The sequence below is a fragment of the Triticum urartu genome, chromosome 5A (genome assembly GCF_056163025.1).
Source record: "Triticum urartu cultivar PI428250 chromosome 5A, HENAU_Tu73, whole genome shotgun sequence".
NCBI lineage: Eukaryota > Viridiplantae > Streptophyta > Magnoliopsida > Poales > Poaceae > Triticum > Triticum urartu.
Genome location: NC_141877.1, coordinates 337,613,066 through 337,627,090, shown reverse-complemented (window position 1 = coordinate 337,627,090; position 14,025 = coordinate 337,613,066). Strand labels below are relative to the sequence as shown.

At 48.5% G+C, this 14,025-nt stretch overlaps 1 protein-coding gene across 1 annotated transcript; it reads left to right on the top strand.

The window, feature by feature from the left end:
• Window positions 1-509: 509 nt before the first annotated feature.
• Window positions 510-2,092, top strand: LOC125508845 (transcription factor MYB44). The gene has a single exon (XM_048673639.2). The coding sequence runs from the start codon at window positions 653-655 to the stop codon at window positions 1,661-1,663; it is 1,011 nt and encodes a 336-aa protein (XP_048529596.1). The 5' UTR covers window positions 510-652; the 3' UTR covers window positions 1,664-2,092.
• Window positions 2,093-14,025: the final 11,933 nt, after the last annotated feature.

The window sequence follows — 14,025 nt, the reverse complement described above, 5'->3', positions numbered from 1 at the left end:
GAGGTAGGGTGTCAAGCTTAGTGACGGTTCTGTTGTCTTTTTAGTTTTGTCATGTCGGTTTTAAGGAAACTTGTACTTTGATCTTTACGATGTGAACGAAACACATATCATCATGAAAAAAAAAAGTAAATTGATGAAAAAAAATTCAAATATCAGCTGGGCGAAACAATCTTCACGCCGTCGTACATGCATTTTTTTGCCTATTATTATTGAAAAGCCGAATAATCAGGTATTGGTCATTTCTGTTGGAAAAGATAGGCGAGAGAGAGATATTATTTGCCTCCCTCCTTCCCCATCCCTATCCATCCCCGTCCATACCACACGTAGGAGCAGGAGAGTCATTTGGGTTTCAGTTGGAGAGACGCCGCGTGTCCCGGGGCCAGCTGTACCCACGCCACAAATACTAGTAGCATGAACCGCCCCGTCCCCTTCCCCTGCTCGGCTGGAACCCGTTACAACCGGCTCGCTCCGGTCACCCCGGCCTCCCGTCCCAGGTATATATCCCACCCCTGCCCCCTCCGCTCCCCCGCACCCTTCCCCTCTGTCTCCTTCCTCCTCCACACCCCATCCCAAGTAGACTACCAGATCGGTAACCTCCCAAGTCACTCGCTCACTACTCGTATCACTTACGATCGAGGATCTACCGGCGGCCATGGCGGCGTGCAGAGGAGGCGGGGGCGGCAAGGACGTGGACCGGATCAAGGGCCCGTGGAGCCCCGAGGAGGACGACGCGCTGCAGCGGCTCGTGGGCCGCCACGGCGCGCGCAACTGGTCCCTCATCAGCAAGTCCATCCCGGGGCGGTCCGGCAAGTCCTGCCGCCTCCGCTGGTGCAACCAGCTCTCGCCGCAGGTGGAGCACCGCCCCTTCACCCCCGACGAGGACGACACCATCCTCCGCGCCCACGCCAGGTTCGGCAACAAGTGGGCCACCATCGCACGCCTCCTCTCCGGCCGCACTGACAACGCCATCAAGAACCACTGGAACTCCACGCTCAAGCGCAAGTACTCCTCCTCTTCCTCTGCATCGGCATCGCCGGCTGATGACGCCATGGCAAACGACGATGAGGACCGGCGGCCGCTGAAGCGGACCAGCAGCGACGGGTACCCGGGGCTCTGCTTCAGCCCCGGGAGCCCGTCGGGGTCGGACCTCAGCGACTCCAGTCACCAGAGCCTCCCCTCCGTCATGCCGTCCGCCGCCTCGCAGCAGCCGCACGTGTACCGCCCGGTCGCGCGGGCCGGCGGGGTGGTCGTGCTCCCGACGGCCACGCCACAGCCGTCGCCTCCGTGTCCGTCTCCGCCGCCGCCCCCTCCTCCTCCGGCGACGTCGCTCTCGCTGTCCCTCTCCCTGCCCGGCTTGGACGCGCCCGAGCCAGCCCCGGTGGCGCAGCCTATGTCCATGCCACCACCACCTCCTCCTGCTCCTGTACAGCCCGCCGCAGCGCCTCAGATGCCGCCGCCGCCACCCATGCCGTTCATGCTCCAGCCGCCGCCGCAGCCCCAGCCACGGGCGGCGGCGCCTTTCAACGGGGAGTTCCTGTCGATGATGCAAGAGATGATCCGGATCGAGGTCCGGAACTACATGTCCGGCTTCGACCCCCGGTCGTCGCCGGCCGACGGCGTCCACGCCGCCAAGCGCATGATGAGCATGGCCAAGATCGAGTAGGAAGCAGGTAAGCAAAAAGCAGCTCGACAACAAACGAAGATGAGCCTCTCTGCTCCACTCAAGAGCCAAGAAACAAACGGAAGGCAGAGCAGAGGCGGCAATTGAAGAGGAGAAGAAGAAGCAGCGAAGCTCGGCGGCCTGTTTAGATCTTGTTGCCCGACAATAATTCCCTAGTTCCGTGTCTCGATTAGTTTGTTTCTTTCCTTCCTTGCTCGAAGCTCCATCGAAGAAGATAGATTCATGTTCATGGTAGTTCCTTCTACATCAGAGACGAGACGAAGAAAACTTCGTCACTAGCGTGGCAAATAAACTAGGCAGGGCAGAGCAAACATGTTGCTTGCTCTAAGAGTTCTTTTTGTATAGAGAAAGGGAAAAGAAGAAATGAAACGAGATGGGGGAAAAGGAGAGGCCGAGTTCCCGGATCGATCACATCTGCTTCTTCAGTTTTACTAACAACTACTCTAACATAGGCGTTTCGTTTTGGTGCTGGTAGTAGGTGCACATTTCTGTTTTGCGTTGGCTGTTTTGTGGTTGGAGTGTCTGGTTTGGGGAGCAGAGGGACGAAACGGAATTATGGTGGGAGGGATCGGCAGTGGAGGATGGGCGAGCGACAGCTAACTGCCTGCCTGTTGCGCACCCCCCCTCTCTCTCTGTCCTTTTACTAGTTTTTTGGTTTTACTGACTTATAGGGGGATAAGTAGTAGGAGTACAATACTTTTTGACATGTGGGCGATTGAATGATGGACGGCCGGGAGGGCGTGTGGGGATGGGAATGGCATGGCGGAAAGGGAGCTTTGAAACGGCAGCTAGCTAGCTTAACAAAGAAAAACAACGGACCGCAACGCAAAGTGAAGTCACATGACTGACCGCTTGCATTACTGTCCCACAAAGACGGAGGAACAAGTAAGCTCTCTCTGACTGCAGCCGCTGCTGTGCTAAAACTAGTCAAGTTGCTGTTGGTTTCTGGTTTTCAAACCGTGTCAAAGACCAAATGAACTTGACGTAGTAATTCCATTTCCATCAAACTATGTATCTGAACTCTAGTACAGAGGCACAACAAACATTTGATGACTCTTTTTTCTTCTTACAGCAACTATGTATTTTAACTACAGCATGCCTCGGATGGATTCAGGTGAGGAGAGCCACGCCTGCCGTTGCCGGTGTCGCGTCTATGCACATATACAATTCCCTTCGCATCCACCAGCTATATTTGTATGCACCCCGAAACAGTGGCCAGCAGCAGTAGTAGTATATCTGTACCGCGATCTGCTGTGTCGGTTTGTTCCGTTGGCGACGTCAGCCTGATGGTTTGTTAATTTGTTGGTTTGTTTGCTGCTGCTGCTGCTGGTTGGTTGGTTGGTTACCAGTCAGTCGCAAGGCCCTTCCTGGAATTAGAATTATGATAGGCAGGCGTGCATGCACACATACACGTAGTACGTTGATTGATGGATGGATGGATGGATTGATGGGTGTGCGCGGTTTGCCCGGCACGAGATATTTCCGTTCCGGTTAGACGTTGTTTTCGGAGGCAGTTCATCATTTCTGGTCCCTGGAAACCCTCATCCATCCATCCGTCCAACCTGACCACCTAACACGGGCCGCAAATTAGTATAGTGTATATATAGTATTAGTAGTGTGCTAATGCTGGCATCGGATAGCTACGAGCCGTCAGTCGGTGGTTTCGTTTCGTTTCGTTTTGGGTTGGGTTGGGAAGGAAGGGAGAAAGCTTTGGGCGGAGAAAAAGAAGGCCGTTTTCTGTTAAGGTGTCGTGAGTCGGTCAGCAGTCGGTTCAGGGAAAACAACATTGATGGATGGTTTGCTTGGGAATAGCATTTGGTTGGGTCGTAATCGTATGTGTGGTTGGGGTGTCGACGGTCCACCGACGGACGGACGCAAAGGAAAAAGGCCGACCGCGACGATTTAGCCGCTACCTGCCTGCAACGAACGACCAAGCATCAACCAAGTGACGTGAGGCGCTGGGCAACTCTCTTCTTGCTTTGTTATGCGAAAAACTGCACGTTTAGATACTCCAAATGGGCGGGACTACCTTGTCCCGGAAAAGATGGCTCGTTCCAGCTACGGATTTTTGTTTCTGGTGTTCGTTGGGAGACATGATTCGTTTTGCCAAAAATAAGAGGGAAAAAACTCAATTTTCTCAGTTCCCTTTGGTCTGCCAAAAGAGAAAATTGAGAAGAGGCTAATTCTCAATCGACTAAGATTTAATCAAGTCTCATTAGACTGACATAAAACAACAGAGATAAAGAAAAAGAACTAACAAAAATTACACGGATCTCAATGTAAGATCTCACAGATATACCATCAAAGACTGAAAAGAAAAAACAAACACGCAAACACGAGCAGTACGCGCTCACGACGCTAGTCGCTCTGGCCCGTCCGTTACCCCGTTTCAATCACTTCATTTACCCGGCGTGGCTGACCGTGTGCATGTAGACAGATGCCGGACGAACGCGTGGCGCTCCGCCGGTGCAAGGGAGGTGACCAATTGACAAGTTGCCCGTTGGCTTTGACGACGTGCTCCTCCTCCTCCTGGGTTGGGTGTGATGCGGACGTGCAGCTGCAGCTCCGCATTTTTGACCTGGCCGTTGCCGTTTTCCATTACGAAATGCACGTCCGTTTCCATCCTTTGCTTGCTTGCTTCTTCCAGTTTCCCGCGTTTCTTTTCTTCCGGCCGTTGTTGCATGCCAGTTGGCTAAACGGTCAAAGGCCCATGAATCGATCCATCTCATCATTATGGCCACTCACTCGCTCACTTGTAGTAGTTGTTCCGTGTCATCTTTGGTTTCCTTTTTTCATTACATTACTTGCTCCAATCGCTGTTCCGTTCTGCCGGTGATATGAGTGAGTGGAGACGCGCCGGACCTATATCCTACCAGAACCTTCCATCCAGTAATTTATCTCCTCAAGACGTCATGTAGTACTACTATACTTTTCTCTCGGCAGCTTCGATTAGTAGTAACTTGTCATGGCCGGCTACTGTATCACCCGAATGGCTTAGGGTCTCTTTGATTCAAAGGATCCTCCTAGCATTTTTGAAGGATTAGAATCCTTATGAATTTTTCCTATGTAACGGCAGCAAGTGATTGAGTTCAGTGTTAGAAGAAAATTTGCTAGCCGAGCAGGCTTGGTGCCTTCTAGAGTCTCCGGCCAGTTTATGTGCACGTCTTCTACGTGCAAAATACTATCCCAATGGGAATTTGATCGGCACAGCTTTTGCTGGCAACGTCTCTGCGGTGTGGCGTGGTATCGAGCATGGTCTTCAGTTGCTTAAAAAAAGGGATTATTTGGAGGGTGGGTAATGGTACTCAGATTCGTACTTGGCGAGACCTATGGATCCCCTGTGGACCTTCCTTCAAACCGACCACTCCAAAGAGGAATTGTCGTTTGAACCGAGTTTCTGACTTCATGGACGACAATGGTATTTGGAATAATCAGCTGCTTAATGAGCACTTTTGGCCTATGGATGTGCTGCAAATTCGTAAGATTCGTACGTCTCGGAGACAGCAAGATGATTTTCTTGCTTGGCACCCGGAGAAAAGTGGATACTTCACAGTTATCATCTAGCTATGCAAAACCATGAGGAAGCCTTTTCTAATAGTGCTTCTAGCGCTCAACCTGATGGTACACGGCCGACTTGGAACCTTATCTGGCAAGCAACTGTGCCGCAAAAAATGAAAGTGATGGCATGGAAGGCGGCGACTGGTGCCCCTACATTTAAGTGCATGCAATATAGACACCTATGAACACGTGCAACTTACCCGCTGTGTGGTGTCGAAAATGAGAGCTCCTTCCACGCTTTGGTGGCATGTAAGGAAGCGGTGCAGCTCTGGGAAGGAATGAGGAGGATATGGCCAATCCCAAGCAACAGATGTCTAGTAAATACTGGGGAGGAATGGGTGCTCAATGTCCGAGCAAACTACACTGAGAGGGTACATGACATGGTGCTGATTTTAATATGGAGAGTATGGAATTTGCAGATCGATTTATTGCATGGAAAGGACCAAGTTCTAGTAAAAATCTCAGCCAACTTCTTCAATAGCTATTTGAATTCTTTATGGCATGCAAAAAAGTATAATATGGAGGAGGTGATCGAAGGTAAAATGGTAGAGAGAGTGGGGTGGTCAAAACCCAAGAACAAGGAAACTGCGTCGGCCAGACCATGGCCTGCTCCTGCTGCAGGATGGGTCGCCCTTTCGGTTGACGGATCATTATCCTCAGAGGGGACTGTAGGTTCAGGGATGGTCCTGAGGAATCCGGATAGAAGCTTGATTTTTGCTGCTTATCGGCACCTCTTTTTCTGCAACGAAGTCCTCGAAGTGGAACTACATGCAATTAGGGAGGGTCTAGCGCTAGCTTTGGAGCGACTAGACCTTCCCATGGTAATCCAATCTGACTCTTCGATGATGCTTTCTTCATTGTCCTCAGATATTCTTGATCGATCGGCTTATGGTCATTTAGTCATGGAGATTAAGCACCTCTTAACTGGTAGAGAGTTTGAAAATTTCTAGAGATTAAAACAGAGAGTAGCAGATTGCCCGCGAACCATCGGAGAGTAGAGTGTAGCCCGGCTTGTTGGCTACATAATTGCCCACCTTGTATCGCTGAGCTTTTGCCAGCTGACTATAACTCTGCATATATGGAATAAAACACTTTACCCCCGCAAAAACAGAATTTATTTGTACTACATTTCACAAGAATTCTAACATCCACTCCACTCTCTTGGAAGAAATCCTTTGCTTATTCCATAACACAATCAAAGAAACTCAAATCCTGTAGGGACTGAGTGCGATGCCCCGGCGACGGGGGCGGAGGTTGAGGTCGTCTCCCCAGGCAAGATCTTCATGACCCGCGGATGCGGTGAGGTTGCCCGGGTTTTCCGTGCGGAGGGCGCCCTCGCCATCCACTTTGAATACGATGGCGCCTCAACGATGTTCTTCAAGGTCTTCGACGCGGAAGGCCGCTGCCTGGAGTGCTGCCCTGGAGGGGGTCATCAGGACGTCATAGAGGCAGGAGCCGGGCCTGCCGCTGGCCTAGCTAGCAGTTCCTCCAGCAGCAGCAATCACGCTTGGGAGTCCAGCAACTCTCCCGAGCCCTACGAGACTTCGGAGACGAGCGACGACAACTACGTGCCCCCGAGCTCTCGCCGTGCCCGGAGCGTGATACGTCTTCAACGTATCTACAATTTTTGATTGTTCCATGCTATTATATTATCAACCTTGTATGTTTTATATGCATTTATATGGTATTTTATATGATTTTTGGGACTAACCTATTAACCTAGAGCCCAGTGCCAGTTTATGTTTTTTTTTTGTTTTTGAGTATCGCAGAAAAGGAAAACCAAACGGAGTCCAATTGACCTGAAATTTCACGGAGATCATTTTTGGACCAGAAGAAGCCCACGGAGTACCGGAGATGGGCCAGAAGAGTCCCGAGGCCACCACGAGGGTGGGGGCGTGCCCTACCCCCCTGGGCATGCCCCCCTACCTCGTGGCCGCCTCGGGGACCCCCCTGATTTGTCCTCGATGCCAACACCTCTTATATATACAGAAACCTCCAGAAAATAACCTAGATCGAGAGTTCCGCCGCCGCAAGCCTCTGTAGCCACCGAAAACCAATCTAGATCCGTTCCGGCTGTTGGGGAACGTTGCAGAAAACAAAAATTTTCCTACTCGTTTCACCAAGATCCATCTAGGAGTTCATCTAGCAACGAGTAATCGGATGCATCTACATACCTTTGTAGATCGCGTGCGGAAGCGTTCAAAGAACGGTGATGATGTAGTCGAACACGACGTGATCCAAATCACCGATGACCAAGCGCCGAACGGACGACACCTCCGCGTTCAACACACGTACGGCACGGGAGACGTCTCCTCCTTCTTGATCCAGCAAGGGGGAAGGAGAGGTTGATGAAGATCCAGCAGCACGACGGCGTGGTGGTGGATGCAGGGCGTCACAGTAGCAGGGCTTCGCCTATACTACGAGAGAGAGACGTAACGGGGAGAGAGCGAGGCGCCAGGGGCTGGGGTATGAAGTCCCTCCTCTCCCCCACTATATATAGGGGTGCTAGAGGGGGGCGCCGGCCCTAGGAGATGGAATCTCCTAGGGGGGGGGCGGCGGCCAAGGGTGGGGGGCTTGCCCCCCAAGCAAGGGGCGCCCCCCTTTAGGGTTTCCCCTCAACCCTAGCCGCATGGGCCCTAGGGGAGTGGCGCCCCAGCCCACTTTGGGCTGGGTTCCCTCCCACTTCAGCCCATGGGGCCCCCCGGGATAGGTGGCCCCACCCGGTGGACCCCCGGGACCCTTCCGGTGGTCCCGGTACAATACCGGTGACCCCGAAACTTGTCCCGATGGCCGAAACAGCACTTCCTATATATAATTCTTTACCTCCGGACCATTCCGGAACTCCTCGTGACGTCCGGGATCTCATCCGGGACTCCGAACAACATTCGGGTTACTGCATATACATATCTTCACAACCCTAGCGTCACCGAACCTTAAGTGTGTAGACCCTACGGGTTCGGGAGACAAGCAGACATGACCGAGACGACTCTCCGGTCAATAACCAACAGCGGGATCTGGATACCCATGTTGGCTCCCACATGCTCCACGATGATCTCATCGGATGAACCACGATGTCGAGGATTCAATCAACCCCGTATGCAATTCCCTTTGTCAATCGATATGTTACTTGCCCGAGATTCGATCGTCGGTATCCCAATACCTCGTTCAATCTCGTTACCGGCAAGTCACTTTACTTGTACCGTAATGCATGATCCCGTGACCAGACACTTGGTCACTTTGAGCTCATTATGATGATGCATTACCGAGTGGGCCCAGTGATACCTCTCCGTCATACGGAGTGACAAATCCCAGTCTTGATCCGTGTCAACCCAACAGACAGTTTTGGAGATACCCGTAGTCTACCTTTATAGTCACCCAGTAACGTTGTGACGTTTGGTATACCCAAAGCACTCCTACGGTATCCGGGAGTTACACGATCTCATGGTCTAAGGAAAAGATACTTGACATTGGAAAAACTCTAGCAAACGAACTATATGATCTTGTGCTATGTTTAGGATTGGGTCTTGTCCATCACATCATTCTCCTAATGATGTGATCTCGTTATCAATGACATACAATGTCCATAGTCAGGAAACCATGACTATCTGTTGATCAACGAGCTAGTCAACTAGAGGCTTACTAGGGACATGTTGGTGTCTGTTATTCACACATGTATTACGATTTCCGGATAACACAATTATAGCATGAATAAAGACAATTATCATGAATAAGGAAATATAATAATAATGCTTTTTATTATTGCCTCTAGGGCATATTTCCAACAGTCTCCCACTTGCACTAGAGTCAATAATCTAGTTACATTGTGATGAATCGAACACCCATGGAATTCTGGTGTTGATCATGTTTTGCTCTAGGGAGAGGTTTAGTCAACGGATCTGCTACATTCAGGTCCGTATGTACTTTACAAATATCTATGTCTCCATCTTGAACATTTTCACGAATGGAGTTGAAGCGACGCTTGATGTGCCTTGTCTTCTTGTGAAACCTGGGCTCCTTGGCAAGTGCAATAGCTCCAGTGTTGTCACAGAAAAGTTTGATTGGCCCCGACGCATTGGGTATGACTTCCTAGGTCGGTGATGAACTCCTTCACCCATATTGCTTCATGTGCTGCCTCCGAGGCTGCCATGTACTCCGCTTCACATGTAGATCCCGCCACGACGCTTTGCTTGCAACTGCACCAGCTTACTGCCCCACCATTCAAAATATACACGTATCCGGTTTGTGACTTAGAGTCATCCAGATCTGTGTCGAAGCTAGCGTCGACGTAACCCTTTACGACGAGCTCTTCGTCACCTCCATAAACGAGAAACATTTCCTTAGTCCTTTTCAGATACTTCAGGATATTCTTGACCGCTGTCCAGTGTTCCTTGCCAGGATTACTTTGGTACCTTCCTACCAAACTTACGGCAAGGTTTACATCAGGTCTGGTACACAGCATGGCATACATAATAGAACCTATGGCTGATGCATAGGGGATGACGCTCATCTCTTCTATATCTTCTGCCGTGGTCGGACATTGAGCTGAGCTCAATTTCATACCTTGTAACACAGGCAAGAACCCCTTCTTAGATTGATCCATATTGAACTTCTTCAATATCTTATCAAGGTATGCGCTTTGTGAAAGACCTATGAGGCGTCTCGATCTATCTCTATAGATTTTGATGCCTAATATATAAGCAGCTTCTCCAAGGTCCTTCATTGAAAAACTCTTATTCAAGTAGGCCTTGATGCTGTCCAAGAGTTCTATATCATTTCCCATCAATAGTATGTCATCTACATATAATATGAGAAATGCTACTGAGCTCCCACTCACTTTCTTGTAAACGCAGGCTTCTCCATAAGTCTGCGTAAACCCAAACGCTTTGATCATCTCATCAAAGCGAATGTTCCAACTCCGAGATGCTTGCACCAACCCATAAATCGAGTGTTGGAGCTTGCACACCTTGTCAGCATTCTTAGGATCGACAAAACCTTCCGGCTGCATCATATACAATTCTTCCTTAAGGAAACCATTAAGGAATGCCATTTTGACGTCCATTTGCCATATCTCATAATCGTAGAATGCGGCAATTGCTAACATGATTCGGACGGACTTTAGCTTCGCTACCGGTGAGAAAGTCTCATCGTAGTCAACCCCTTGAACTTGTCGATAACCCTTAGCGACAAGTCGAGCTTTATAGATGGTCACATTACCATCCGCGTCTGTCTTCTTCTTAAAGATCCATTTATTTTCTATGGCTCACCGTTCAACGGGCAAGTCAGTCAAAGTCCATACTTCATTTTCATACATGGATCCTATCTCGGATTTAATGGCTTCTAGCCATTTGTCGGAATCCGGGCCCACCATCGCTTCTTCATAGTTCGAAGGTTCACCGTTGTCTAACAACATGATTTCCAAGACAGGGTTGCCGTACCACTCTGGTGCGGAACGTGTCCTTGTGGACCTTCGAATTTCAGTAGGAGCTTGATCAGAAGTATCTTGATCATTATCATTAACTTCCTCTCTAGTCGGTGCAGGCACCTCAGGAACATTTTCTTGAGTTGCGCCATTTTCCGGTTCAAGAGGTAATACTTCATCAAGCTCTACTTTCCTCCCACTTACTTCTTTCGAGAGAAACTCTTTCTCTAGAAAGGACCCATTCTTGGCAACAAAGATATTGCCTTCGGATCTGAGGTAGAAGGTGTACCCAATAGTTTCTTTTGGGTATCCTATGAAGACGCATTTTTCCGACTTGGGTTCGAGCTTTTCAGGTTGAAGTTTCTTGACATAAGCATCGCATCCCCAAACTTTTAGAAACGACAGCTTATGTTTCTTCCCAAACCATAATTCATACGGTGTCGTCTCAACGGATTTCGACGGAGCCCTATTTAAAGTGAATGCGGCAGTCTCTAAAGCATAGCCCCAAAAAGATAGCGGTAAATCGGTAAGAGACATCATAGATCGCACCATATCTAATAGAGTGCGATTACGACGTTCGGACACACCATTACGCTGAGGTGTTCCAGGCGGCGTGAGTTGTGAAACTATTCCACATTTTCTTAAGTGTGTGCCAAATTCGTGACTCAAGTATTCTCCTCCACGATCTGATCGTAGAAACTTGATTTTCCTGTCACGTTGATTTTCAACCTCACTCTGAAATTCCTTGAACTTTTCAAAGGTTTCAGACTTGTGTTTCATTAAGTAGATATACCCATATCTACTTAAATCATCAGTGAGCGTGAGAACATAATGATAGCCACTGCGAGCCTCAACACTCATTGGACCGCACACATCAGTATGTATGATTTCCAATAAGTTGGTTGCTCGCTCCATTGTTCCTGAGAACGGAGTCTTGGTCATCTTACCCATGAGGCATGGTTCGCACGTGTCAAATGATTCATAATCAAGAGACTCTAAAAGTCCATCTGCATGGAGCTTCTTCATGCGTTTGACACCTATGTGACCAAGGCGGCAGTGCCACAAGTATGTGGGACTATCATTATCAACCTTACATCTTTTGGTACTCACATTATGAACTGTGTAGTATTACGTTCGAGATTCATAAAGAATAAACCATTCACCATAGGAGCATGATCATAAAACATATCTCTCATATAAATAGAACAACCATTATTCTCGGATTTAAATGAGTAGCCATCTCGAATTAAACGAGATCCCGATACAATGTTCATGCTCAAAGCTGGCACTAAATAACAATTATTAAGGTTTAAAACTAATCCCGAAGGTAGATATAGAGGTAGCGTGCCGACGGCGATCACATTGACCTTGGGACCATTCCCGACGCGCATCGTCACCTCGTCCTTTGCCAGTTTCCGCTTATTTCGTAGCCCCTGCTTTGAGTTACAAATGTGAGCAACTGCACCGGTATCAAATACACAGGAGCTACTACGGACACTAGTAAGGTACACATCAATTACATGTATATCACATATACCTTTTGTTTTGCCGGCCTTCTTGTCTGCTAAGTATTTGGAGCAGTTCCGCTTCCAGTGACCACTTCCCTTGCAATAAAAGCACTCAGTCTCGGGCTTGGGTCCATTCTTTGGCTTCTTCCCAGCAGCTTGCTTGCCGGGCGCGGCAACTCCCTTGCCGTCCTTCTTGAAGTTCTTTTTACCCTTGCCCTTCTTGAACTTAGTGGTTTTATTGACCATCAACACTTGATGTTCCTTCTTGACTTCTACCTCTGCTGATTTCAGCATTGCAAATACCTCAGGAATGGTCTTTTCCATCCCCTGCATATTGAAGTTCATCACAAAGCTCTTGTAGCTTGGTGGAAGCGACTGGAGGATTCTGTCAATGACCGCATCATCCGGGAGATTAACTCCCAGCTGAGTCAAGCGGTTATGTAACCCAGACATAGTGAGTATGTGCTCACTGACAGAACTGTTTTCCTCCATCTTACAGCTAAAGAATTTGTCGGAGACTTCATATCTCTCGACCCGGGCATGAGCTTGAAAAACCATTTTCAGCTCTTCGAACATCTCATATGCTCCATGTCTCTCAAAACGCTTTTGGAGCCCCGGCTCTAAACTGTAAAGCATGCCGCACTGAACGAGGGAGTAGTCATCAGCACGTGTCTGCCAAGCGTTCATAACGTCTTGGTTCTGTGGGACGGGAGCTTCACCTAGTGGTGCTTGTAGGACATAATCTTTCTTGGCAGCTATGAGGATGATCCTCAGGTTCCGGACCCAGTCCGTATAGTTGCTGCCATCGTCTTTCAGCTTGGTTTTCTCTAGGAACGCGTTGAAGTTGAGGACTACGTGGGCCATTTGATCTACAAGACATATTGTAAAATATTTTAGACTAAGTTCATGATAATTAAGTTCATCTAATCAAATTATTAATGAACTCCCACTTAGATTAGACATCCCTCTAGTCATCTAAGTATTACATGATCCGAGTTAACTAGGTCGTGTCCGATCATCACGTGAGACGGACTAGTCAACACCGGTGAACATCTTCATGTTGATCGTATCTTCTATACGACTCATGCTCGACCTTTCGGTCTTCTGTGTTCCGAGGCCATGTCTGTACATGCTAGGCTCGTCAAGTCAACCTAAGTGTTTGCATGTGTAAATCTGTCTTACACCCGTTGTATGTGAACGTCTGAATAAAACACCCGATCATCACGTGGTGTTTTGAAACAGCGAATTGTCGCAACGGTGCACAGTTAGGGGGAACACTTCTTGAAATTATTATGAGGGATCATCTTATTTACTACCGTCGTTCTAAGTAAACAAGATGCAAAACATGATAAACATCACATGCAATCAAATAATAAACGTGACATGATATGGCCAATATCACATAGCTCCTTTGATCTCCATCTTGGGGCTCCATGATCATCTTGTCACCGGCTTGACACCATGATCTCCATCATCGTGTCTCCATGAAGTTGCTCGCCAACTATTACTTCTACTACTATGGCTAACGTGTTTAGCAATAAAGTAAAGTAATTTACATGGCGTTTCTCAATGACACGCAGGTCATTTAAAAGAATAAAGACAACTCCTATGGCTCCTGCCGGTTGTCATACTCATCGACATGCAAGTCGTGATTTCTATTACAATAGCATGAACATCTCATACATCACATATAGATCATTCATCATTCATCACAACTTTGGCCATATCATATCACAAACCACTTGCTGCAAAAACAAGTTAGACGTCCTCTAATTGTTGTTGCAAGTTTTACGTGGCTGAATTAGGGTTCTAGCAAGAACGTTTTCTTACCTATGTGAAAGCCACAACGTGATTTGTCA

Coding starts and splice junctions, on each gene's coding strand:
- LOC125508845 (XM_048673639.2), top strand. CDS start 653: ATGGCGGCGTGCAGAGGAGGCGGGGGCGGCAAGGACGTGGACCGGATC.